The sequence below is a fragment of the Acipenser ruthenus genome, chromosome 26 (assembly GCF_902713425.1).
Source record: "Acipenser ruthenus chromosome 26, fAciRut3.2 maternal haplotype, whole genome shotgun sequence".
Classification (NCBI taxonomy): domain Eukaryota; kingdom Metazoa; phylum Chordata; class Actinopteri; order Acipenseriformes; family Acipenseridae; genus Acipenser; species Acipenser ruthenus.
In genome coordinates, this window is record NC_081214.1 from 22,521,126 (window position 1) to 22,548,675 (window position 27,550).

Genomic DNA, 27,550 nt, shown 5'->3' on the forward strand with positions numbered 1-27,550 from the left:
TGTGCGAATGCTTTACATGGATGGTGCTGTCAGATGCTCATGACCGTTCTGAATGCAGTACCTTCATAGTGTGTAATAAATGACACGGGACGCTCTGAAAGGTGTGTTTAATAAATGACACGGGACGCACTGAAAGGTGTGTTTAATAAATGACACGGGACGCTCTGAAAGGTGTGTTGCTAGAAGTCCAAAGTGACATTTCTTTGACCCTCTGCTTATATACTGCTGTATGTGTCTCGTTCTTATCTCGCTCAGGACCTTTCTCTGTAATAACAACGTGATAAAGTTAAGACTGTACTGGAGTGGAATTTCAAAACGAGCTCACGTTTTATCAGCAAACAGGATGTGGGGAACAAATGTCAAAACGATTCTTCTCATACTCCAAGTATCTGTGTCCACAATCTATATGCAAGGGCTGCAGAGCTGGGGGGATGCTGACAAGAGTGATGTGTGCTACTTCCTAATGGCATCGACTCATGCCTGTCAAGACAGCAAGTCAAGTCAGAATCTTGTGGGGCTCGTTTTTGTGCTTATGAACACCTGGAGTTGTAATAGTGGAACATACTTGTAGAGAGATATCCACGTCTATCGACACCCCCAGCCAAAGCCATACACCCCGATTCAATTACATTTACAGCCTGAGACCCTAAACTAGTTCATGGGTGATTATACAGTATTTACTTAAGATGTGTCTACTGTAATGCTACCCAACGCTTGTTATTGACTTTAAAGGTCTTTAAAACACTATACAAAGTTTACCAAAATATATGTTATGTCCTGAATAAGCAAACAAAATCGTTGCATTGAGAGAACCATGTTAGCTGGTATGTCTTTAAAAAATTGAGCGGTTGGTGGACAGAATTTAAAGCATAAAACCTCTGGATATTCCTGCTTATTACCAGGAGCACAGCCACTGAGCAGCGGATTTAGACAGGCGGTGCAGCGGGTTAGTTTACTAGCATACTGACTGTGCTGGTCCTTCTTGTGGGACTGGATTCTAAACCAGCTCGTTCCTTCTTATATTTTCAAGGGATGGGTTAATTTCCTGTAAAGTTCTTTGGAAGTGAGATAGCACAGTGTGCTACTTTGCTCTTTCTCGTTGGGGGACTGGATTCAAATCCTGTTAATTCCTTCCTTTATTTTAAGGAATCGGTTAGTTGACCTTGCAGTCAGTGTGAAACACGGATTTCATGTAGGAGCTAGTGGTGCAGTGGGCTAATCCCATAGCCTTCTTTCCCTGAACACGGCGGTTCAAATCTCTACCGATGCTGCCGCCCCGTGGCGAGTGAGTGAAACTGTCATGTCATACAGAGTGTTTTGTTTTGTGTTGGGCGGTGAAACAGGCAGGTATTTACAACCATACACTTTCCAGGCAGCCTTGTCTTCAAGGCAGATAGGAAAAAGAACACAGCTTTTGATGACAGCACAGGGGAAAAATCCTCTTCTTTCTCCTTGGACTTGCACTCTAATATTTTAAACAATAAACTGCCTTTGCATCCGTGTGAAAAACCAACTATGGCCCACATTGAACAGCAGACGGAGCTAATGAGAGGTAAAAACACGTAAGGAAAACAGCAGCGCACGTACACGCACGCAGCGCTCCGCGTCCGGATTAAAAAAAAAGAGAGAGAAAATATTTGACGGTGTTAACCTGCAACGTAGAAATCAAATTTCATTCCAGATGTCGTTTTTTTAAAATGAAAACCAACCCCGTTTAATTCTTGTATTTCCATATGTTATTGTTTTCCCACACTCCACCACGGCGCTGGCGCCATGCTGATGGCGGAGGAGATGTAAATGGCTACCCAAATGGCCGAAGGGTTAGCCTCCTGTAAGGGGGACCGAGAGGCTCTGATACGATACTTGAATCAGTTCAGGCAGGTCTCCGAGAGCGACAAGCACTGGACAGCGAGGAGGCAGTTCCTTGTAAAACATGTATGGGATTATGAGGTCAACACGGACCAGCTGCTGTCCCTATCAATGGTGTGGACCAACCACGTCTTCATGAAATGCCGGTGAGACGCATCAATAATTATATTACTGTACTGTACTGTGCACCAGGGCAACTCAGTCGGTCTGTCATTGCTGATAATGTTTGTTTACATTGATTTTTAATGTTACCCAGGCCGCAGGGTGTAATAAACTGATTGCTTTGGTGTCAATGCTGTTTCACATCGCTGTTGCACTTCTGTGCTCGTAAATTTGACACCCTGGTTTATTCTAAGTGTGTTTATGTCGTTTGCTAGGAACCAGACAAACGTTTCTGACCCTGCTGTTTGTTACGTAACTGATGCTGGGTTAAAATGATTTTACCACGACCCTGAGAAACACTACCCGGTCCAATTCTGTATCATAAACAGTGTACTGAACCTGGTACAGTACCTCGTGTTACGCAGTGTGTACAAACCCAACCACATACTGGAAAATATGGTGGAAAGTTCTGGAAACAACTGTGTCCCTTATTAAAACTAACGCTACCGGGTGAGGAAATCGACACACACAATTGAAAATACTCTCCGTGAATAACCTAATCGTTTAATAATAATGGTGACATGTTACGAGTCAGTCTTATATTTTAATATCTTGGCTTGCAGATCGGGGCTCTCGTATGTCTTCGATCCGATTTCCTTGAATATGTGCTGCCCATTGCTTTTCATATTGTAGGTAGGATTATTAGCTGCCTGTCACACACTTCCCTGTGTCGAGTCAGTCCTGTTAGCTGATTTTCTATGTTTCTCTCATAGGTTATCATATACGCCTCTCCCTGTGAGCGGATTTGCGCAAAACGTTTTTATTGTAATGATATATATTCCTTTGTCATTTATTTTATTTTTTTATTGTATGTGCAACTTGTCTAGCGTGTTGATTTGTGGCATGCTTCACTTCCCATTCGGATTATTCCATAGTGCCTGGTAATGTTAAGCTTTCATTTTCACTAATTCTGTCTTCAGCCATGGTAGGCAATGTGTGTTTTAACTGTAATGATTTCCCCAATGGCATCCTCGAAAGGAAAGGTGTTTCTAACCTCATTCAAAGATCCAGAAAGGCTGTCTCTCCCTGCAGCACACGCAGAGCCGCACAACACAAGCTGTCGTTTTCTGTGCCGCTGGGGGGCTCTGTTCTTGTGCAGAATTTGCTGTGGGAGGTGGTGCTCAGGACCATCTGTCCATTGTGCAAAACAAATAGATGCATGTTGTGATGCCAAGGCATCTCCTTCCGCTGTGACAGAAACCAAGAACATTCAAATGTTCTGTTTTTATTATAATGCATTTTGGTTGACAAAGCCATCATTTCTCTTAGTGAGGGCAGTATTCAGGTTTCATTTGACCACTGCAACATAATTATGAGATGTATTAAAGGCAAAGACTATCCACTGTACCATGCTAAGGTAAAGCATTGGTGGGTTGATCGTAAAGCTCTTGTAATTCTTTCTTGCAGGTATAGCCCTGAGATCATGCGGAAGGTCCTTGATATGGCTGAAGGGATTGACATAGGGGAGATGCCGTCCTTTGAGCTGGTGCCTGGAGCCACAGCAAACAAGAGACCAAGCTCATCAAATGGAGGTAAGGAACTTTGTTGATTTCTCTAAATATCATCTTTGTCTGGTTGCTGAGTCAGGTTTTTTTTTTTAATGAAAGTAGAGCTAATTAAGTAGTTCCATGAATCTTGCCTGTCATGAACTTCCATATGCAATGTAGGTCTCCTGTACAGTTCTGAAAGAAACATGCAAATGTGTATTTTTATTTTTAAAAATGTTATCTTGAAGAAAGACTTCTTTTTTTGGCCATTTCACCAGGAGAGTGAAACTATCCCCACGTCTTCGTACTTTCCTTTTTTTTTTTCATCATGTAATTTACCAAACCAGCTCCCCCTAATAACTCCCAGCCAGTGACATGCTGTGACTAGAAAATGACCTAGGAAGTGTAACGGAAAGAGGGCTATCTGAAAGTAATTCATGCTAACAGAGAACTTTCTGTTGCCTACCATGATGGCATTACATTATTTATTTAAATATATCACGTGTGTCTTTCACAACTGCACGTTCTACTTGGCAAATGGAAACGCATGACAGGTAAGAGTCATGGAATTGTTTAATTAGCTAAACCCCTTCATAAACAGAATCACACTGCTCTGCCACAGAGTGTAGAGATTTTGAAATGAAGATTTGAAAAGTGCTTAACAAGGTTTGTGTTCTTGCTGCTGCAGGTGATGTGCCGGTGAAGAAACCAGCAGTGTCCAGGCTTGTCACCAGACCTCGATTCGAGCCCGTCCACTTTGTATGTAGCAGCGGCACAGAGGAGAAAGAGAACGAGAAAAAGCACACAAGGAGCGACATGGACAGCGGTGGAGAGCGTGCTGATGCTAACAGCAGACCTACACAAACTGCGCAAGACCCCTGCTTTCAGAACACTACTCCATATGTTTTCGACTCAGGAACAAATCAAGAAGATTGTGACGCAGCAGCCAGCACTAGCGGTTTTGGTCTTCAGAACCAGGACAAGACCGCCTCTTCAAACTTCATGACGAAAACGCAGCAGGACTATGCTGCTAAGTATGAGGCGCATCATTTGAAGCGGTCTGAGAGTTCCCAGAGTAAGAGGGTGGAAGAGATTTGGGGCAGCACTCCAGCCAGCTCTCGAGATGTCCATAGGGGGTTGGGGTTTGCAAAGCAGGAAGCACCCGAGCCTAGTGGGACCTTCAACAGGACCAAGCAGCCAGCTGAGAGGAGCTCCCACCCTTCCATGTATGATTCTCCTAAACCAGTTCCTGTCTCTTCGGCCACGATCGAGGAGAAGCAGAGGTTGATCATCAGGGTGGCATCGATAGTCTGCATTACCTATGCTGATCCCACAACTATGAACTCTGGGGACATACCCAATTATAACTTTATACTGAGCCGCAGCATCCAAGCTTGTAAGACCAACCCTGAATATTTCTACATCTCCCTCAAAGAGATCCCTCCGGCTGACCTCCCAAAGAACAGAAAGCTGCCCACGGACGGCTATGCTTGTGAGTTAAGGTGCCAGTGTGTCTACCTGGCGACGGGCTACTCTGGCAGCAAAAACGGAGCCAGGGATCGCGCATCAGAGCAGGCAGTGAAACTGTTTTTAAAGCCTGTGGAGGTGAGAGTCGTCCGCCGCAAATTCAAGCACGGCTATATCGACGACTTGGTCGTGTGTCAGACGCACGCCCACAATCTCAGCTTTCCTCCGGCACTACGGAACCCAGAGGAAAAGCCCCCGTCAGGCCCCAGAGGTCATTTTGAGCCGGACCCAAGGAAGCACTGGAGCACGTTTGTCATTGTTGACAATGCTCACGATGCCATATGCATCCTCAATAACTCGGCTGCCTTCAACCGGATGAAGATAGATTACAAATTCGACAATATTCCCAACACCAACACCTGGCAGTGCAGCGTGTACCTGCAGGATGAGTTTGTGGCGCGAGCGAACGGAAACAAGAAATCCTCCAAGCACGCGGCAGCAGAGGAGGCCCTCCGCAAGCTGCGGCAGAACCAGCCGGCAACACCGCAGTTTCCCAGGTCGAACCATCACAGCGACAACGGTGGCCGCCACCACCAGTCGACCGGCAGGAAACGGCAGCTGAGCGAGCTCGTCATCTTGGAGAATTCCGACAACGCCATCTGCATCATCAACGACACGGCTCAGTTCAACAAGATGGCAGCCGACTACAAGTTTGTGGTGATGCCGGACCACCGGTGGAAGTGCGAGGTGTACCTGGAGGGCCAGTTCGTTGCTGCGGGGATCGGGCCGAAGAAGATCGTGAAGCACATCGCGGCGGAGGAGGCCCTGGCCAAACTGAGGCAAACGCAGGCGGTGGTGAAGTCAAACCTGAGGAAAGAGGGCAACGAGGAGGCCATCTCTCGCAACCAGATCCAGGCACACTCGTCTGAGGAGGCCATGAAGCAGGAGATCAAGGAGGACAACATCGGCAACCAGCTGCTGCGGAAAATGGGTTGGAAAGGAGGTGGTCTGGGAAGAGAAGGGGAGGGCATCGCAGAGCCCATTAAAGTGAAAGAACAGTTCTCCAGGGAGGGCCTCGGCCTGGACATGGACAAGGGAAGCAACCGTTTAAACAAGAGAGACATCGAGGAAATCATTCGCAATTACGCCTGCTCGGAAAGGCAGGACGATTTGAGGTTCTCTACTGAGCTGAACAACGACGAGCGCAAGCAGATCCATCAGATGTCTCAGAAGTATGGCCTTCGCAGCAAGTCCTACGGACAGGCGAAGCAGCGGTTCCTGATAGTCAGCCGGAAGGTTCAGAAGGAGCAGTTGATCGGTCAGCTTTTGCAGGAAGGACAGGTTGGCCGATACGAGTTGGTGAAACCTCAGGCCCGTTTTCAGTAAACCCATTTTGTACTGTAATTGCCTCATTCCTCCCAAGTTAAAATATTTTTACCAGGAAATGCTTCAATTAAATAAAGTCAGTCAGAGTCATTTTGCTTAACATTGTATTGCCCTGTGCTTTCCTTTCCATGTCTCAGTCTGAGATATAAACATGCAGGCCTGCCCCTTGCCATGTGTTAATTTTGACACCTGGTTCTAACATTTGTAGCTTGCAACAGGACTTGCATTATACTTCCAGAGACTGGTTAGTAGACTGGTGGGTAGTGTGTTGAATTTTTCAAGAGAAATATATTTGCAGTTTATGGTGGACATTCGAGGAAAATGAAACAAGAATAGAAAAGTGAAATTGGATGGGGTCTGTAACACACTACCAGTAGATCCAATCCCATTCTTGGATGTTAATGATGTGTTCTGATGGAGGGGCAGTGTTTTTGTTGTTGTATTTTAAAATATGGTAAATTGATGACATGCAAAAAAAAGGTCAAAGGATCTAATAAATTCCTCTTGTCATTATTTTATTTTGTTATGGTGCCCGACAGCTTGTCTTTTCTTGTGTTTGTTTGGAAATGTGTGTATTGGCGATAAAATGTGTCTGCATGTTCTGACCATCTTCATTAATATAAAAAAAGCACTTTCTTCTTAAGAGTTGGAATCAAAATCCAGTTTGATAAAATGACAAAACTGAGCCTGTTGTCAGTGGTTTAGTTGAACCAATGCACCCTGCACCCAGACCCTGCAGTAGTCCATGAGCTTGTGTTTCCTGTTAAGCCAGCAGTGGAACGGGCACCCCTGGTCCAGGCTGTGGTGTCCTGTTTGTTCCAGCCCCTCAGTGAGTGGTAGGGCTCAGACTATTTCACAGCACTAGCCACATATAGTCTGAGCTACTGAAACCTATATTGTCGTGTCTACTGCTCATGTTGTAATGAAAGTATGCAATGTTGTTTTTTCATGGTGTTTCCAGATTATATGGACACAAGTAATGGGATGTTTACAAAGGTTAGGGTATGCATTTTACAAGCATGTATAGATGTATATTAGGTCTGTTTTTCGTAATTTACTCAAACAAAACCTGTTTTATTATTGAGTAAAACCTCCAAAAACATAAGCAATTTTAGTATATTTTTTGTTTGACCCTTCACATAAGGCATCAAAGACACTCACTCTTACATTGACTGATAGTTAAATGTTTTTATTTTTTTTATTTACAAGGTGAGAAAATGTACAGTTCCTTACATGGGTTACTAGTGCAAAGTTATACTGTCACTCAAATATCATGTGTGCATAAGAAACAATACCAGACAACTCAAAATGCAGGGTCTCATCTCTCGCCCCAAGCGAACTTCATCAAACGAGCAGAAAAGTATAAACGTGCCACCAGGCAGCCAAGCGTGCCTTCGGACAGCTGACATTTTCTTGTGAAAACAACACTTAAATAAAATCTTCCAAGTGAAGCATAAGATCACACAGACACAACAAAGACAGATCACCCAAGAACGTTACCATACACACACATATGCCCCCACCCCGCGTAGCCTGCCCCTCTCAACTTCTTCACAGGAGATTCAATAGCACATTCTCTTGACTTGTGAAAAGTAACCGCCGGGCTCGATTCAAGTGTTCATCAGGAACGGTTTTTGTTTTCATTAATTAACCAAAAATGGTAATTCAGTTGTAGTATCTGCTATTTAGACTAACTGCTGAGTTAGACGATTTTCTTGTTTGTCCCAACTCCCAACTCCCAACTCCCAACTCCCAACTCCCAACTCCCAACTCCCAACTCCCAACTCCCAACTCCCACAAAAAAAATACAATAGATCTCGAGCCAAAAGAATAATGCTGTTGTTTTCTTTATCCAATTCCTAATAGTTTTTGAAAAAGTAACCTTTTTTTTCTATGCATTACTTTCAAGGAAAAGCCTTGATTTTATAAGAGAACAGTTTGACATTATGACAAATGAATCAGACAGCATCTTTAGAATGCAGTCCAGAGTCTGAATGCATACAAAACAATCCTCTTGGATATACAGATCATATACAGCTCAACAGACAGTTCTTTGTGAGTTTTTACAGCGAGTTTGAAATAACACTGTCGGGAAGATAAGAGCCATACTAGTGCCGCGGCGTACAAGGGTACCTTGGATGCAGAGGCAACTAACTGGAACTCCTACCAAGAAGCAAGGGGGCATTTAACACAGCTGCCACTACAAAACATCCATCGTGAAATATGAGACTGGGGGGGGGCTGGTGTGTGACAAAAACAGAGCCTATGTAATGGAAACACTTTCCTCAAGTAACCCAGGTATGGTACATTTGCTTCAATGTAGATGCAGCTTTGTCCAGGGAAGAAGTTTCAGCAAGGAGGGGTGTGGTGTGGTGTGGAGAACGTGGTGGCGGCACAACAGTACTAACTTGCAACAATTAGGTAATGCCTTATGATGCGAGGAAGAGGAGGAGGAGGAGGAGGAGGGCGGCTCAAAGACTTCCATCTCATGGTTTGTATCTTGAGGCTGGATAGTGTTCGTACTGTACGCGCTGGCCTTGGTCAACAATCACGCCAGCTCTGTTCCACGATTGCAGACACACGTTTCTCATATTCACGCTTGTTTTCCTGGTACAGCTGGGCTGCCTGGCTGTTTGCTGGACTGTTGGGGTTTGGCTCATCCAGTAATGACTGTTTAGAAGGAATATAAAATGATATATATATTTATAAAAACATGCTTATGAAGCATCCAGATTATGGTGTCAAAGAAGTGTGTCACAATAGGCAGCAACAGCATTATTAGGGGATTGAAATTAAAAATTGTAATCTCATCGATTTGCAAGTATTCTGTTTATATCAACTGCTTTTGAAATAACAAACATTTGGGGGTTAACTCACCTGTATAGAGGTCAAGATAGATGAAACATCATAGGTTGGACTCCAACGATTCTGTAGAATATCCAAACATATACTACCATCTGCGTAGACTGGAAAATAAAAAAAACAATCCATAATGCTGCATGATAAATACTGCTGCTTCTTTAAACTACAGTGGTAAAATAAGCGACTTCTGGCTCCTCCCAGCATCCCAAAACCTGTCCTAGGCCCTGTACCAGCAGATTCAAAAACATCAAGTCTTCACATTTTCAGACCACGGAAATGTGGGCGCCTGCCATGTTGCTGAAAAGGGTTAATGGGTTTGAAAGGGAACATGTTTAAAGCTGTATTCATTCACTGGAAACACATTCCTACATACCAGCACTGAGTTTTAAGAACGCTCTAACTGTACCAGAGGTATTCTATTACAAGAGGAGCTGACTGGAGCAGCTTTGCAAGAAAAAAGGCATTTCTTGTGATTTTTTTTATTATTATTATTTTAAAAAACAGCAAATGCAATACTGCAGTGGCCATAATTATAAGATTTGTCAATCGATAGTTAAATCTTTTCAAGCCATGAAGTTTATTATTTTAAAGTAAGTGGTTTTTGTAGCAATATAGCCCATCTCATTCACTTGACAAGTCAAGATAATAGGTAAACTTGAGTACCTTCAGTAATAAACAATGCCTCAGCTTGATAAACAGAAGTATTGCTGTGCTGCATGTGTAGCTTACCATTTGGATGAAACATTTTTGAGACAAATCGAACTGTGGGAGGTTTGTTCGGGTATTCTTCTGTGAATTCTATTGTCAGTTTAAAAGTACCTAGACATCAAGACACAAGTTTTTGTTAGTTAACATATTCCTACAGGCTTGCTTTACTTCAAACCGCTCAATCAAACTGCCTGCCATCTGATAGATTCGTGGTATGTACAGGAGAAGCAGGCAGGAGTGGAAATGGCACAATACCATTTTAATTTCCAACTAATATTTGTATTCAATTCAGGGGTCTACAACAAATCGACATATCAGTTCATGAAATGTACAGGGAAAAAAAACACACAGCATGAAATATGACATTACCACATTTGAAGAACATAGTTATATAAAATATATTTCACAATATGTTTTAAATGTATGTTCTTATCAATGTTACTGTCCTTAACAGTCTGAATAAAACAAACTACAGGCCTGCAAACTAGATTGCATCCAATTCTACAAAGTAGAGAAGTGCAAGAGAGACACACTAGAACAATCCCAGTATCAGAGCAAACATCACGACAAGGTTTCAGCTACAACTGAACAGTCGCCACAGGTTTACCAGTTAAAACCAACAGAATCTCATTCTGAATACACAAGCTCACAAGAAAACCCCAGGAGGTTGCTGTGGCAACCTTGACATCAACACTGACGGGAGGAATCATATTCCACAATGTCTCATTGTTTAGATATGCCATGGAATCCCCAGCCGACAAAACCCACTCTAGATGCCGCAATCTATCAGAAGATTGCAAACATTGAGATAGAGGACTGCTAACAAAAAAGCAGCACAGTATGTGATAGAAGCAGCGCTCCCTTCCGATAACGCTGTAGTTAAGAGACCGTGCTGCTTGTGAGAATGGATGTGAAATGGCTTTACACTTACAGGGCGATGGGAGCCACTACTATATGATAGAAAAAGGTAGCATTGCACTTAACTACGGGTAGAAAGAGACCAGTAGAAGAATGAAAGGCATTTCCTTCAATGATTTGCAATGACAGAAGCAGGCAGCCTTTTCTCTGGTGGCACAATGCCAAACGTATCTTACGAAACACATTGCAGCACAGCAAGATGCAACACACGGCACTCCAGACTATTTCATGACATAATACAGCTCCAGAACTAGCTGGGAATTCATTAGCAAGGACTCAAAGGCTCCAATGAAATCTGGGAGTCAGCCTTCCGCATTTCAGTCCCGTCAGAAAGCACCGAATGTGCAGTTCCTGCTCTGCAGGGAGCAGCAGCTCTGTGTGTGATCTGGTACATCCTGGTTACTCTGACTGCTCATTGAGGCCTTCCAGCCAGACAGGAAGTGAAACAGCAGCCTGGATTTAAAGACGTCCAGAACAGATAAGAATGTTATCTTTTCCACAGCTCTTTGTTTCCGATTCAGTGACGGTTGCTTTTCATTTTTAGAGGATGCACTTTCTCTCTATAATGGTGGCACAGACACGGCTGTTGTATTGTAAAGTATACAGTCATGCCCAACACCAATGCCACAGTCAGAAGTAGTATTTGTAGGAACCTGTAAAACACACCGTCAATTTACAAAAGAATTCTGCCCCTTACTTTCCATCTGTCAAGCTTATCGAGCTGTAACATTACTGCTCGTCTCACACCTGTTCGGTGGCAGGATGCAGAAAGGACGAGGACATGACTAGTACGCTACTCTCAGTATCCCTTCAAAACTAATGCAAACTGGCATTTATCAGTCCAAAACGGTATATGGTTTTGCTGTATGTTTTGTTCTTCGAGTACAGAACTATTTGCAGTGTCACTAATCCAAGAGGGACTGCAACTGTAGCATTGTGACATCAGCAAACCAGCTGCTACTACTAAGCCAGAAGGCAATATGCCAGCTCCATTTATAACTCCTAGATACACAGGCAATACAAGATCACAACACCCTCCTCATTGGTTACTGTGGTCCCTCCAGGAACAGAGGTTAAAGTGTCCTTGATCATTACACTGAGCAGGGAAACCTGCTTCATGTACCTCCCTCTGCACTTCACTACCTCAGAGGCACTGTGCAGCAGGTACCTTCACAGGTGCACACTGGTATTATTATTATTATTTATTTCTTAGCAGACGCCCTTATCCAGGGCGACTTACAATTGTAAGCAAACTGATAGTTTCTTTTAATACTGACCATGCAAACACTGCATGCCAGATGGCCACTCAGCTGTGTGTGTTTCACACGCAATCTGTTTGTCTGGCTTGATTTTAAAGGCTTTGCAATAGTGCACTGGAGTACACTGTTTCAACACAGTGTTAATAAACAAGAGGTTTCAAGCAGGATACAAGAGCGATAACCGAGCAAGCGAGTTCACCATCACATCCTGCCTTCTAGGCTGAACAGTATGCACAGCCTGTAATGAGCTGTTTAAATGTAGTTAGTCTGTTGATCCCTTTACTAATAAATAATCAGTTCAGTCAAAGCATTACGCAGAGACCGGACATTATAAATATGCATGGCTTGATTACCACCGCTGTTACATAAGCAGATACCACACAATCTGTTCTCAACCTTTTGGCAGAAAGCAAGATGTGCTAGAACGGGGAGAGCAGTCAGGGCATGACAAGTGTTCTGAACAACACTCCATCCCCACACTGTTTTGTGTTTTGAATCTGTCGCCACGCATGAAGGTGTTATAGTGGGGTAACGCATTTATTTATTAATCTTTATTATTATTTTTTTTAAACTTACCGTCTTCAAATGGTGTTCCTTCTGGTCTGGAAAACAAACATACAAAAGAAATATAGTTAATACAACAAAATCTGGAAACCCCGAGGATTACCAACACTGCAGTATGTAAAACAGCCTCTTAGGTGGTAACTTCGATACAGCAAAAGAAAAGGCCAGTTATAGTAATACCAAATACTCACAAGAGAAGAGAACAATAGGTCTACAGGGCAAATTAGGCAGTATCAGAATTAACATGCGGTGTGTGGGTGAATCAGGTTTTTCACGTGATTGCTGTACTGCACACGGGTGTGGTATGCATACTAGGTTAACTTTACCATATAGAAGACCTATTGAACTAAGGTTAAATGACATCGGGAGATTACTATGAAAAAACTACATTAGTCCAGTTGTGAGCTTTTATTCTGACAATCCCACAGAATGTACAGATATATTAATTTTCTTAAGGCCGAGGCATCTCGTAAACAGTCCGCCTGTGAGTAATATTAATGAGTGTTACTTGGATAAGGTGAGGCTGTGTGTGAATACGGTACGCATTTTAATTTGTACAGGTAGCGACAAACTAAATGTTGTTCGATTGCCTTATTAAAGTATCACACATCGGAGCAGATGACGCAAGGGCGATGTCAGGCTGTCGCTGTTGTTCACGTTCGTTAAACCACAAATACAAAGTCCTGATCTTTCTTTGTGCGGGCAGTGAAATCGTTTTGTTTTCGGACAGCTGAGGTGTCATTGTTTTTTAATTAACAATAATGCCATGAAGTTTTCTCCCGGGACAACCTAGCTAAAATCTACTTGAATAACCCTGGAAAATAAAAGGGCATTGAATAAAACCACAATAATATTAATAATAAAAAATAAACTGACCCGAATATAACAGCATTCCAGACCATGATGTTATTTTCTGAAGGGGCGCCGCTCACTCCGGCCGGGGGGTCCTCTTGCAGTCTAACAATTAAAACACAAATATGTTTTTTACACTGTGTGACTACTGTAATAAACACTCTCTTCCCTATCCCGAAAACGAAGATACGCCAAATTCTCAGGCAACTTCCACAGACTCTGCTGAGACGGGCGCTGCGGAATTTGCGTAGTCCTCGGATACTGTATTTACACAGTTTCAAAAAAGTCGCCATGTTAGGTCTCAACAAAACGCCCCATATCACTTGCTTTTTAATGTTGTTGTTCTTACCGTTTAAAGTCTCTCATTAAACGCCGTCTAGCTGGGGTCGACATCTTGAAGAAAAATTAAAAATGAAACATAAACTATTTTGGGGGGGGGGGGGGTGTTTTAAAAAAAAAAAGAAGAATGCAGCGCTGGTTATAACAGAGCGGTTGTGAAAGAGCCCTGAAGCACACACGGGATCGTTACACAGTGTTCTATTACCCGAGCCAGGATCGCGAAAGACGCGGGACTGTACCACTGCACTCAACACAGGGGTGGCTTTGTACCACTCCAACATCACATTACTCGGTCATTTTAAACAATAAACCTTCAAATATGAAAACGTCTAAAGCCATGTGTCTGTTCCAAAGATGTCAGTTATTTTGTCTGTTGATATTTAGTACATTTGAAACAATTTCCTCCCCTTCATTTTTAAAAATGTTTTTGTTTTTTTTTTCTTATTATGGAGATACTTTATTACACGCCTCTGCTGAGCAATTAAAACATTTGGATCGACTAATGAACAAAAGCAGCCGGATTGCAACGATGTAACTATATTTGTGTCCATTGTTTTTCATTATAATAGCATACAGCTACATTTAAATTATATTTTGTAACAGCGTATAAAAACTCAGGGCGGACGTTATATATACCAGCGTTGTTACATTACTTTCTTTTCAAATGCTACATTACTTTATGTTCAGCATTTTACAGATAGATTTTTTTAAAATATGGCCAATATTTGTTCTCCTTTTCTTTACCTCCTCCTCCCCCTCCTCTGATCTCTCTATCTCTGTTCCTCTAGAATCTACCACACTCTCTCCCTCTTCCTCAGCTAAGAACCTTGGAGTCACCCTGGACCCCTGCCTCTCTTATTCCCAGCACATCTCCACTCTGGCATGCACTTGCCGATTCTTCCTGAGCAACATCCGAAGAATCCGACCCTTCCTCACCAACTACGCTACCCAGCTCCTGGTCCAGGCCCTGGTACTCTCCCGCCTAGACTACTGCAACTCCCTCCTGGCTGGCCTCCCTGCGTCCGCCACCCGTCCGCTCCAGCTCATCCAGAACTCTGCTGCCCGCCTGGTGTTCTCTCTGCCTCGCTTCGCCCACGCTACTCCACTACTCTGCTCGCTCCACTGGCTCCCGATCACCGCTCGCATCCAGTTCAAGACTCTTGTACTAGCCTACAGATGCCTTGACCAGACTGCACCCAGCTACCTCCAGACCCTCATCTCTCCCTACACCCCCACTCGACCTCTCCGCTCCGCCTGCACTAGAAGACTGGCTCTACCTCCGCTACGCTCCCCTGCCTCCAGAGCCCGCTCCTTCTCCACCCTTGCTCCGCAGTGGTGGAATGACCTTCCTACAGATGTCAGGACTGCCCAGTCCCTGACCACATTCCGGCGCCTCCTTAAGACTCACCTCTTCAAACAGCACCTGTAGAACTCCTCTGTTTGTATCCTGGGACACTATCACCCTTCATTTAAATGTGCTTTATTTTGCTCTTATCTGCCCCCTATTCTACTGCATTTAATCCTGTATTTCAGAATACTGTAATCTGCCAAGTGTTTAACCTGTAGTATTTTGTATTTAATCATATCCTGATGTAACTATCACTATTATCTGCTGTATTATTGAATTGTGGTTTGTCACACTTGTACTTTGCTTGAACAAAAGTTATTGTATTTCTTGCTCTTATTGTATTACTTGTATTGTAACACTTGAAATGTATTTGCTTACGATTGTAAGTCGCCCTGGATAAGGGCGTCTGCTAAGAAATAAATAATAATAAATAGTAATAATAGTAGTCTCATCTTCCATTTTAAGCAAATAAATCCTTTCAGAACATTTTTTACTGGTAGCGTTGTGTAAATGTGCCACCAGTTTACAATATAATTTGTTGCTATGTAGTTTCAGTAGAAGACTCTCTGCACTCCATGTGTAACTATAGGAAAATAAATCCAGCTTTAATAAAAAAATAAAAAAAAAAACACAATACAGCTTACCACAAACATAAAACTCTTATTTAACAGTTTAGGATTTACACACATCTTAATATAAATTCAGGACAACACATTTTGATATATATAAGTACAAAAGTACAAAAGTAATCCAACATTAAAAAGGAATGTAACTTCATGTATGTGGGTAACACTACATTCTCTGTTATGTACAGCTGGGTCTGTGAAACTAGCCGTGCACGTGCTATTTTACAAAGCAACACTGATTTGTGATCTTAACCATTGGTCAAACCGTCTTAAGAATTTCACAGTGAAATTTATCAACAAAATATAAAACTTGTTTTGAACAAGTGTTTACTCTCATAAGCAACGTCCAGCTGGTAATACAGAGATAAAAGGTGACAGTATTTAGACCTGCTACTCTCATTAAAATAGACCCGGTCCTCTGCAAGTAGAAGCATGTCTTTGTCATCCCTGTCCGTGGGTTTAGCTAAAGGGGTCTGTTCAGCCTGGGAATTGTCTGTGTATTCAGGGATGGGTCTCCAGGCACAAGCGCCTTACATAGAAATAAAAACAGCATCTAAAAGAGAACAAGAAAGCAAAGCAGAAAATCATTGTCTTGCACATACACTGTACAGAGTCAAACAGATCCTATTTCTCAGGGCTGCCAAGATGCAGAGTCTGCTCAGATAGCCAGCTGTTTTCTGTCCATCGCTGTAGCATGACGTCTGGAAAGCAAGCAGCAGTGTATTATAAACCACTGTTTAAAGGTTTGCACCATGGTGTACAAACACAGAAGCTTCACAATGGGTATGTAGTGTATTCTTGGTATTTCATAATATAAGGTAGAATAAACATTTCAGAGAGGACGGCAATAGTCTAAACAATAGAGAAACGTGTACACTAGAATGAAATCCCGAGCCTCCTGTTGTTCTATATTTCTCAGGAAACACACACTCACATAAACCAGCGTCTTGTTGGCCTCCACATCCTGAAACGTGTTGAACACACTCTTCACATGCTTAGCTTTTATGAATAAGCCGTCTGAAAAATGAACACCCATCAGAGTTAATCAGCAACAAGTTACACTTAAAGAGTGTTTTACACATTTGCTTCTTTAATTTGATTTATTAAAATACCTAAATACGACCCTCAGTGACAGGAGAGTCAATGTCAAACGTAGCATTGGCCTGCTTCGGAATGAACTGTGCTATTTGTATGTCTGTTTCGTTAGATAAACAGTAACTTGGTTTGATTATGAAATATCAACTAACTTCAGTCATCACATCCCGGCAACCTTTTTAAAACTCCCATGTTGCCTCAATATACCTCTTAAAACAGTATCTGCCATGCACCACTAACCTGCCACTAGAGGAATTACCACCTTTGTTCTATGGGGCATTTCTTACTCATATTTCTGATATGTAACTCCGATATGTCCTGCACTCTTCCAGGAACATACAGTAGTTTAACATTTGGCAATGCATCAAATATATATTGTAAAAGATATACACACCCAACATTTCAATGTACTGGCTCTCTGCAAAATAATGTGCAGGTAAAAATACTTCTAGGCTAGTCTCAAAGGAGTGCTCACATGGAGACAGGATTTTCAGCAGCAGCTCTTCTGCCCTCTCTTTGGTCTGTTTTTTCTCTGGGCTCGTTCTCTCTGGGCTGGGCTCTGCAGGCATGCCGTTGGGCCACAGCTTCTCACACAGGTGCTCAACGCAGGCTGTCACCTGCTTCTCGTCCAAATGAAGCTTCGATAAGACCTTTCTAGGATCAGAGGACCGAATGAGTTTCAAAGACGCCCACTGTTTTCCATTGGCTCCAATCGTGTATTCAATTCATAAATGGGACCAATTAAAGCCCTGACCACGAGCACCTCATTGAATTATGCTTATTAACCTGTAATGTATTCCAGAATGGAAAGTCAGTCACAAACTCTGCAGTCATTTTAGGGTAAGGTAAGCAGGGATGCAAATAAGACTCCCATTGCAAAGCAGTTTGCTAGGTTTTGCTATGAGTTTATAAGACACACCTGAGCTTGTTACCTATATACAGTGGCTAATCAAGCTCGTAGTAAAACCTGGAATGAGTGAAACTGCAATGCAATTGGAGTCTTGTGGTTAATAATTTGCTAAACAGACTCCTACATTTCCTTAGGTATTTCCCAAAGCTCTCTCTTGGTCAATTTGCATGGGGCTGCAATCCTCTACTGTACATCTTCATTGTAAACACTGACCAAATCCACCACTGACTATAACCCCAGTGCATAGGACTCAGTTGAATCAATTATTCCTGCATTTCAAGGGTTAGCACAGGGTTACCTTCACTGTTCAATCATTCCCATTCAAGAAAAGAGAACAGGAATTGGTGGCACTCGTTCTGTCAGATTTGGAACAAATACTTTGTTGTGTGCCACAATTATCTAATAAGCAAATCAACATAAAAACACAACCTGGTTCAACTTACACTGCCAGATAGGAAGATGGAATGAATTTCAAACAGTGTACAAGAAACGAATTATCTGAAAGAGAAAAGCAAAATACAGGTTAAATAAAACTGTTCTCTGTGGCCTTCTTACAAGATAACCCCGTGACCATTTCAAGGTATCATGCTGTACTTACTAGTTATTTCTTTTAAAAGCTCAAATATTGCTTTGGTCACTTCCTTCTCAGGTTTCTCTGCCTTTGTCTCTTGCCTCCTGGTGTTGAGTTTAGCTTTTCCTTTTTCAGTCTTGCCTCTTAACCTTTTCCCATCGACCACATCAGCTGAATTACACGGGGGGATTCCGTTTGGAAGGGATGCCTTAGAACCGGAATCCTCAATACAGCATTCCATCTTGGAGTCTTCAGAGTCAGATGGATTACACTCACTGTCAGCTGATCCAATCAGGAGGGCTCTATACGCTATGTTGGACTGATCCGGATTTGGTTTGTCTCCTGAATGGGTTCTGTCCTCCCTGCAGACCTCGTCTCCACCTGAGCCAGCACCCCCCCTGTCGGTTACCCCAGCTGCCTGGGGGGGCACTGACTCACCTGCATCTTCTACTAAGTGATCTCTGATGGGGACAGCATCAGTTTCCAGGTCCCCTCCTCCTAAAGATGAGCTAGCAGCATCCATGCCATCAATTTCATCAAGAATCACTGTGTCTTCAGAACAATCCTGGTACTGAAAATTATAAACAATTGTCAAATCACAAAATACTGTGATACTGATATATAGAGAATACATAAGCAGAGACACATTTGTGTCTTCTAACACATTTCTTAAACTGCTTTTAAAGTTGCTTCAAAGACACTGGAGTCATTTATAACCCCGTGCTAAGTTTCTGCTTCTACTTGCAGCAGGAGAAGGTTATACTGTAAAACACACCTTCAAGCTCTGCACTGTGTGCACAAAGAAATAAATCAGTCACAAAACTGCGTCTTTAAAAGAATTACACATCCTCACCTCCTCCTCCGTCTCGCCAGGGGCAAAGAAGGAAACTACGCTTCTCACAAGCCTCCACACTTCCATCAAAGGCTCTTCGCTTTCAAGCAGGGATTCTGGGGGCTGCAGAAAGCTGAAGAGCTCCTCACTCTGCCCAGCCGGGTGATTCAACACCAACTCCTGAGGAGAGACGTTGAGGAAGAGAAGATATGCTGGGGGTGGGCAAAAGCCCAATCAAATCAAATCATCTGTGATCACATGGACTTCTTCCCAGGGGTCACACTTACCTTTAAAAAATCTTCAAGTTTCAGTCTGGCTTTTTCTAGAAACTCGTCATCAGCAGGTTGCCCCCGGCTTTCCACAATGTCAGAAATGGATGAGAAATCAGGAGCCTAACAAAGAGAAATAGAAGATGTGGTATTATCAATTATAAATGTATTTCACTGAATGCAAATGCATCTTTATTTATAATTGCACAGAGAGGATGTAAAGCTGTGTGTGTCTCAGGTTCATATTCTGGTTACACAACAGCGCCAGCTAGTGTTTCCCACAGTCCACCTCAACTCAAATTCAAACAGGCAGACACACAGTACATTCATACGCTGTGCCAGTGTGTTTCATAAAATAGAAGGATAAGGAAAAAAAACACACATGGAAGGGCCATATTTAGACCCATGCTGTGTTTAACACAACATTAAGACTAACTGTTTATTTATGTGGCTAAATGGCTGGGATTAGCCACAGCTGGATTTAATAGGAGAATTTTACAGCACTGGTGAACCAACCACTCTGGTTATCTCAAGATCTCAAAATAGGTGCTGTAAAATGCTCTAATAAAACCCAGGGGTGGCTTATCCCAGCTGGGTTTGGGCTGATCACATAGACACCACTGCATTTACCTCTTTCAAACAACTCAGAAGCTGCTGAAATGCCGTCAGGGTCTTTTTCACATTCCACTGGAAAGGGTCATCTCTTTCTTCAATGTGAATGGTGAAAGACAAATCCTCATTTTCTTCCCACACCTGCAAGTCAACACTGTTTTTTATGTTGTAATGTTTTAGTGAAGTACGCACAGATCTTGCAGAGCACAGGATGACACACGACTACCACCTACAGACACATTCTCACAATGCAGGACAGTGCCACCTACAGACACATTCTCACAATGCAGGACAGTGCCACCTACAGACACATTCTCACAATGCAGGTCAGTGCCACCTACAGACACATTCTCACAATGCAGGACAGTGCCACCTACAGACACATTCTCAGAATGCGTGACAGGCGCTCCACAGCTCTTCTGCATGTGCACACCTACCCTGCACTCTGTTCTCATCACATGTGGGTTATGTGTGCATCAGGTGAGCTGGAATGACCCAACAGTTACTCTCAAACGTTCCTCAAATCAGCAGTCATGTTCTGCAGGTGAAGAATGCTTCAGATCTGCAGTTCTGATAAACAAGGCTTACCTTTGAAACCATTATCTTCCAATGTCCATCTTTCCACAGTTCATATGGGAAAACAAAACAGGTCTCTGGGTAACTGATAACACTATCACTCTCAAGGTCTTCTGTATCAGCCTAAAAAAAAGATTTAAACAAAAATGAAAGGCTTTTAAATTAAAAGATAAGAAATAATGAAATTGGATATTTAATGAATCAATAGGATAGAAAACGTGGGGCTGTGTTTAAGGATTGTTAAACATTAACTTGGCTGGGGAGAAGTCTGAGCCAGTCCATTCAAACTGACTAACACAGGAAAGCAGGTGAAGCTTGACTTCTACACATTACACACCATTCTCTCTTAGTCCCACTTTTAATAATGCCATATGAAATATGCAATTTGCTTTTACCTGTTATATATATATATATATATATATATATATATATATATATATATATATATATATATATATATTAAATGGGCAAGCTGGCTACTGTGCACATGAGCAACTGGGTCAGAATGTGGGAACAGGATTCGAATTCTAAAGCCCAAATGTTACTTTAATTTTTTTTAAAATGCCATGCCTCAGATAAACTGGGCTGAGAATCCCCCAGTCTTCTGAAGCTGAGATTTCCAGGTTCAGGATCTGCGCCTTCTTTACGAGAGATCTGCTTCTTTTTTTTCTTTTTGGATTTCTTTATTTTGAATTTATTGAAAACATCTGCAATCTTTGAACCTAGTTAAAAAAAACAAACATGCATTCATAAAAAAAAAATGCAAACAGATTTGATTCACAATGAAGAAATTACATTTACCTGCCATTAAACACGTGCTTGGAAAACTACACGATTAAAAAGGGAATTTTAAACCGGGAGTTCAATTTAAGAAAACTATAAACCCAAGTTCTATAAAACCCACAAGAATGGTAAATCGTTCTGAGAACACATATACTCACGCATCTTCTTCTTTTTCTCTGGTGGGTTTTCAGTCTCTTCCATTGTCGGTTCTCTGCGAAGTGTAGTTAAGGACAGACAGGTGAGAAAAAATGATGTTTCCACAGTAGGGATTAGAATTCGGTTAGAGATTATGGCAAAAAGGTAACAGCAATAACGATCCATGATGTGGTACTGCCCATTTCCTACCTCCAGATTGCCCTGAGCAGAAACGTGAAGGAAAACCTCTGATCTGGCAACACTGTTTGAAACAGATTTTAAAACTACACGTGTAAAAAGTTGTCAGGAAAAGAAATGACAGATACATTATTTAAACAGTTGTAGCAACATGTGCAGACTTATAACGCTATATTTTCCAGAACCCCGCTGCTTCCTCTTTAAGGATGTATAATAGGATGCATTTTACAAAAGGATTTTGGTTTAAGCATTGAAAGAGCATTAGGAACCTGCCGAGTGTAAAGGGGTGTGTTTGTACTTACTGTGGCTCGTCTGCTCGCTCGTCTTCCTGTGGAGGATTAAGTTCTGCTTCAGCCACCACAGTCTCCACAGCTAACAACGGAACTTGGTCATCATTGAACAAGCCCACCATCCACTGGTTTAGATGATCTGGATCTGACAGCATGCTAATCATAGGCTCTAAAACTAAAGACAAGGATGCCAGGAATGCAATCCCCGGCCACAGACTACATGAGACAAGTGGGTGCACATGACATATACGGTATCAACATGAGGTAAAGAACAGTGCAGTATAATAAAGGGCCACGAAGTGTTTATTGAAAATGTGATAAGCGGACTCCAGACATGCACAATACAAAAACCTAAGTGTGACAGACAGATGGAAGGACGGACAGACAGACACACACCTCCATATATCCCCTGAATATGGTGCTCTCAATAGCTTATGATAAATAATGTTGATACCATGGATCAGCAGATGTATGCTGAAAGGTAAGTGTGACACAGATGGACAGATACGTTTCATGACAAAAGAGGTTCTTTAGATAAACGTCCGTACGAACATCTCCTCTAAATGAACAAAGGTATAGGCAAACACTGACAACCGTGCCCCCTCCCCCTGTTCTCTATAGCTGTCTGTGCTTGTCTCATTGGAAAGGTCCATTCACATAGCTGAACAATTCCTTTCAGCCATTTGCATTAGGTTCTTTCATGGTGCTGATGTGTTTGTTTGACTAGGCGTTGCTCAATCAGGAAGTGATCATCAGATCTGCTTCGCAAGTATTGCTTAACCTGACACCAGATAGAGTGAAAAAAAATTGTGTACCACAGAGCACACAAGCACAGAAAGGGGGACTTTTCTCAGGGCTCCATCTTAGCAATTTATATATTATTAATCACCCTTATCCAAGGCGACTTACAATTGTTACAAGATATCACATTATTTTTACATACAATTACATTTCATTTTTTTTACACATTATTTTTACATACAATTACCCATTTATCCAGTTGGGTTTTTACTGGAGCAATCTAGGTAAAGTACCTTGCTCAAGGGTACAGCAGCAGTGTCCCCTACCTGGGATTGAACCCACGACCATCTGGTCAAGAGTCCAGAACCCTAACCACTACTCCACACTGCTGCCACTACTGTATCATTCTGCTAGGAATTTGAGAAACACATTTGAGAAACATGCAGTTGGGAAAATGCCTACCTTTCAACGATACGACTTCAGTCACTAAATGCTGCATATAATTCAGTCCCCACAGCGAGGGAGGGAGCAGGTTGCGAATCAGAACTTCAGAGCACTTTCTGAGCAAGGCCAACTCTTCATCCCTGGACTGGGACTGCTTCTTCCTGAGAACACGCAAACAGCTGCTCTCAAGCTGAAATACTTGAAACTGAACAATGCGCTGACACTTTGTAGAAAGCTACATGGACAGTATAGAGTATTACAATATGACCTCTAGCTGCATACATAAATGCATTCACAGTTTGATTAGATTCAGCCAAACTCTCACAGGAGTAACAGGTGCACTAATAAGCTTGAATTTAACTAGAGTCTTTTTCGATTCTATAGACTCATGATATTATGACAACAGTATATTCAATGGTACTTTGATATACTTGTGGTGTGGTGATGTGCCCTGGCCCTGACACTGTATCAAACAGGCTGAGCAGCTGTGATGTTGGAACTTTTCATGAGCACTAAAGGGGACTAATGCTGAGAGTCTGTTTTTTCTGCAAATTTGATCTGATTCCAGTGAACTGTCAGTTGGGTGCTGGTATTCACACGAACACAAGCCACACTTCCTTAAATTTAAGACAGCTGGTATTTGGTGCAAATACAACTCCGACTCACAGGATATTTACAGCAGCTCTGTGATCTGTGGTGTTTTTAAATCTCTATCGCTCTTGTCTTGTTTGTCAAACGTTTCAGTACAAATAAAATACTGACATGGTGTTTGTAGTTAGGACAGCAAAACAGTATGCAAGCTCAGAGAGGTCTATTTGTCTGACCTATACCCTGCCAGGATAACCTGTGGATTGTATTAATAATATAATAAACGAGAACATTATGAGATCCCAATGAAATAACGCAGAGAGCCGTTTACAGAGTGAGCTGCCAGCCTCACCCTTCGTTCAGCCTGCTGCTCTGGAGATGCTGAGTGAGAATGTGGACGACCCCCACAGCCAGTGTCATCGTCTCCAGGTGTCGTGTTGTCTGAATGAGGTGATCCACGTCGGTGTGGAACTCCTGTAGCAGGGCCTGGTGGAGCACCTGTCTCTCTCTGGGCTCAGGAGCATCATACCAAAGCAGGACAAACTGGGAGTAAGCGCACTCAAACACTGAGGGGGAGAAAGAGATCCAACATCATCCAAAAGACCATCTTAAAAGACCAACGCCATCAAATATCATACCTCAGCCATTTTAAACTGCAATAGAAAATGCAAGCCTACCCTTTCCTAGAGCCTGCTTTAGGTGAGGATACTGTGTCACTGGCTGGGACTCCTGGTTAATAATGACATAGGAATCAGTCTCATCTTCACCGGAGTTGTTTCCTTCTTGTCTGGTTTCCTGTACAAACAAAACACACATATAGGGGTTGCAACATTCTTTACTTCTTTACTGAGGGGGGTGTTTTCAAAGCTACAAATCTTCTTCCATTTTCTATTTGAACTTTCTGTTGATGTTGAGCCTCCAGGGAGACTGTTAACGGCAATTCTGTACACTTACACGTCCGATTGAATAACGCCATAGAACACGCAAAAACAAAGAGTCACGTGGGATTGCATTTTAATACAACAACGCATTTATCATTTACCATTTGAAATAACACACAGTATTAGCTTTAAAGTTACATACATCGTTTCCCCTTATCCCCGGGTTCACATACAGATAGCACGATATAACTAGCCTGACAAAAAACCACATCCTGTGGTTTATAACACCTCTCTTGTGATAGTCTCATACAAAAGATACCAGGGGTTAAAACAGCCTGGCTAAGTCATTTCTTATTTATTGGTGCTAACAAATAGAAAGGTTTGGAGATGGGTCTGGCAGCTTTCGAAAATGACTTGTCAAAATTTGCGCTGTTTAAACTGGCGTATACAAATGTGTTTTATACGGTTAATAATTGAGACTATTGTATTACACAATATACGGTAAAACCAACAGCGTGCAAACGCCTACAACGCGTCACAATTGTCGGTACTGCAGAAACAGAACCACTCTCGAGTCGACCGAATTTACAGTACAAAGTGAACAATAATATAAATAACTTGGTTTGAAAATGTGCTTTCCGTAACTAAGGTACTCTGACATTCTTAATTTAAGCTATGTCTTAAACTAAGAATGTCTAAACTATGTTGTGTGCCATTCAACGTGCCCTAGAGACTAAAAGCTTCTTCATTATTAAAAGAAAAAAAAAACAAAACAAACAAACAAACAAAAGGTTTATTAGGAATGTATTATTGGAGACTGGATTTTCAGGTGAGCCATGTTTTTGTTTTAGCAAAGTCAAATGGCGTGCCTGCAGCTCTGTATACTTAATCTCACAATCAGTTGTTAAGCTTGCTCGGTTAAGAGCCTGTGTACTCCACTCCACTCCAGTCATATTGTAAATATCAATGATTGAAAACAACAGCAGCGGCACACTTACCGTGCAATGCTCTTCAGGCACCTCTGTCTGGGTAGCAGTTTCATTTCGAGTCCTTCTAGCAACAGGGATCTTTGTAGTAGCAATCGTACAGAAGCAACAGACTGCTGTTTGAAATGCTGTCCATATACCGTCATAAAATAGCGAGAAAACAATCAGAACTAAAGTGATCCAGTACCGCCAGTCCATCGCTTTCAACTTGACTAGCTTTTTAAACATGTCTTTACACCGGCGGTTGCTAGCTATACAAGCGGGTTTGGACGCGGTTTGGCTGTCGTGTAATTGATCGTCGTGCTGTTTCGATTTCATTTCTCTCCTAAGGCGATCTCAGACAGACAGACTGGCATAACCGCTTTCCCGGAAGCAACAAGAAAGAAAGGTGGCTACAAACCGACCCAAGATCATCAGAGATGGTGGCTAAAACGATCCTAGAAATCTTGCCTGGCTAGATAATTATTGAGCAATTCTATCTGGTTTCACCGCAAGTACTGTTACGTGGCTGTCAAGATATCTAGGCTTATGAAGTGGTGCTCGATAATCTGCCAAGGTGATCGAGTCAATAATTATTGACAGTAACTAAAGAGGGCTCGAGCACTGCTGGTTCCTAACCATACATGTCATCATTTTACACCAAATATGGTAAAAAAAGAGAAAGCGTTAGAATGGGGGAGTTTGCGTTATACTCACATGCAGATGGATAGTTTCCTCACACAGAAACCAGCCTGGTACCCTAGATCAGTAACGCATGGATGTGTTGCCAGGGTACCACGACTTAGTGTTTTTTTTTTTTAATTTAGTCGTTGCCAATTCGCTTTTTATTATTTTCTCCCCAATTTGAAATGCCCAATTATTTTTAGGCTCAGCTCACCGCTACCACCACCACGCTGACTCGGGAGCGGCGAAGACTAACACATACTGTCCTCCGAAGCGTGTGCCGTCAGCCGCCCGCTTCCTTACACTCTGCAGACTCACCGTGCAGCCGCCTCAGAGCTACAGCGTCGGAGGACAACGCAGCTCTAGGCAGCTTACAGGCAAGCCCGCAGGCGCCCGGCCAGACTACAGGGGTCGCTGGTGCGCGGTGAGCCGAGAACACCCTGAGAACAGCCGACCTAACTCTCCCTCCCCACGGACGACGCTCGGCCAATTGAGCGCCACCCCCTCGGAGCTCACGTCCACGGTCGGCTGTGGAATAGCCTGGACTCGAACCGGCGACGTCCAGGCTATAGGGCGCAGCCTGCACTCTAGCGAGTGCTTTTACTGGATGCCCCACTCTAATGCCCTTTGAGACTTGACCTTGTTGGTGACCCAAATCAAACGCAGGTGTATTCTGCGGAAGTCATTCATATTGGCATTGATTGTGGAGATGCTTCCTTTGGGAATGTTACAATGAGAGAATTGGAAACTCGAGCTGTTCTTTACTCGCTGCTATTCTTGTATCTGCTTTCTGTGGGATACTAAAAAGCTGATGCCAGTAATGGGTCCCATTCAATCTGCTCTCAACTGGTGACTGATTACCCGACTCTAAGTGTTTCATTTACCTCCCACTGGGAGAGTTCTTTTGAAGAAAACCAGTTTACCTTAATCTTACTGCTGGTCTAATCATGTCTCGTTTCTGTTGAGTTCTGCCTTCAAATTAAACCAGCTTAGATTTTAAAAGCTGCTTTCAAAAACAGATTTGGAAACATCAAAACACACAGGAACCTTTTCGGTCGGGTGACCATATGCCTCAAGGCCTGACATTTCAAATTAAATGAATTAAAAGAACAAAGCACTGAGAATAGCG

General features: G+C 42.6%; 3 protein-coding genes across 4 annotated transcripts; 1 reads left to right on the plus strand and 2 right to left on the minus strand.

Moving 5' to 3' along the window:
- The first annotated feature begins 989 nt into the window (after positions 1 to 989).
- On the plus strand, positions 990 to 6,893 carry LOC117430621 (NF-kappa-B-repressing factor-like). Its single transcript, XM_034050869.3, has 3 exons — positions 990 to 2,015; positions 3,439 to 3,563; positions 4,207 to 6,893. The coding sequence occupies exons 1-3, from the start codon at positions 1,798 to 1,800 to the stop codon at positions 6,369 to 6,371; spliced, it is 2,508 nt and encodes an 835-aa protein (XP_033906760.3). The 5' UTR covers positions 990 to 1,797; the 3' UTR covers positions 6,372 to 6,893.
- Positions 6,894 to 7,544: 651 nt separating this feature from the next.
- Positions 7,545 to 14,096, minus strand: LOC117430622 (ubiquitin-conjugating enzyme E2 A). Its single transcript, XM_059001695.1, has 7 exons — positions 13,884 to 14,096; positions 13,559 to 13,639; positions 12,695 to 12,720; positions 9,963 to 10,052; positions 9,249 to 9,337; positions 8,170 to 9,041; positions 7,545 to 8,134 (listed from the first exon to the last, which is right to left on the minus strand). The coding sequence occupies exons 1-6, from the start codon at positions 13,925 to 13,927 to the stop codon at positions 8,913 to 8,915; spliced, it is 459 nt and encodes a 152-aa protein (XP_058857678.1). The 5' UTR covers positions 13,928 to 14,096; the 3' UTR covers positions 7,545 to 8,134; positions 8,170 to 8,912.
- Positions 14,097 to 15,799: 1,703 nt separating this feature from the next.
- On the minus strand, positions 15,800 to 26,442 carry LOC117430425 (uncharacterized). Of its 2 annotated transcripts, XM_034903224.2 has the most exons (16): positions 25,771 to 26,441; positions 24,569 to 24,686; positions 24,244 to 24,457; positions 23,322 to 23,464; positions 22,131 to 22,293; positions 21,654 to 21,706; positions 21,283 to 21,434; positions 20,725 to 20,835; positions 20,155 to 20,277; positions 19,543 to 19,647; positions 19,277 to 19,435; positions 18,451 to 18,994; positions 18,296 to 18,350; positions 17,418 to 17,596; positions 16,782 to 16,864; positions 15,800 to 16,400 (listed from the first exon to the last, which is right to left on the minus strand). In XM_034903224.2, the coding sequence occupies exons 1-16, from the start codon at positions 26,074 to 26,076 to the stop codon at positions 16,311 to 16,313; spliced, it is 2,598 nt and encodes an 865-aa protein (XP_034759115.2). In that variant the 5' UTR covers positions 26,077 to 26,441; the 3' UTR covers positions 15,800 to 16,310. The 2 variants fall into 2 exon arrangements, with proteins under 2 accessions (XP_034759115.2, XP_058857677.1); XM_059001694.1 differs by lacking the exon at positions 16,782 to 16,864 and having other exon boundaries at positions 25,771 to 26,442.
- Positions 26,443 to 27,550: the final 1,108 nt, after the last annotated feature.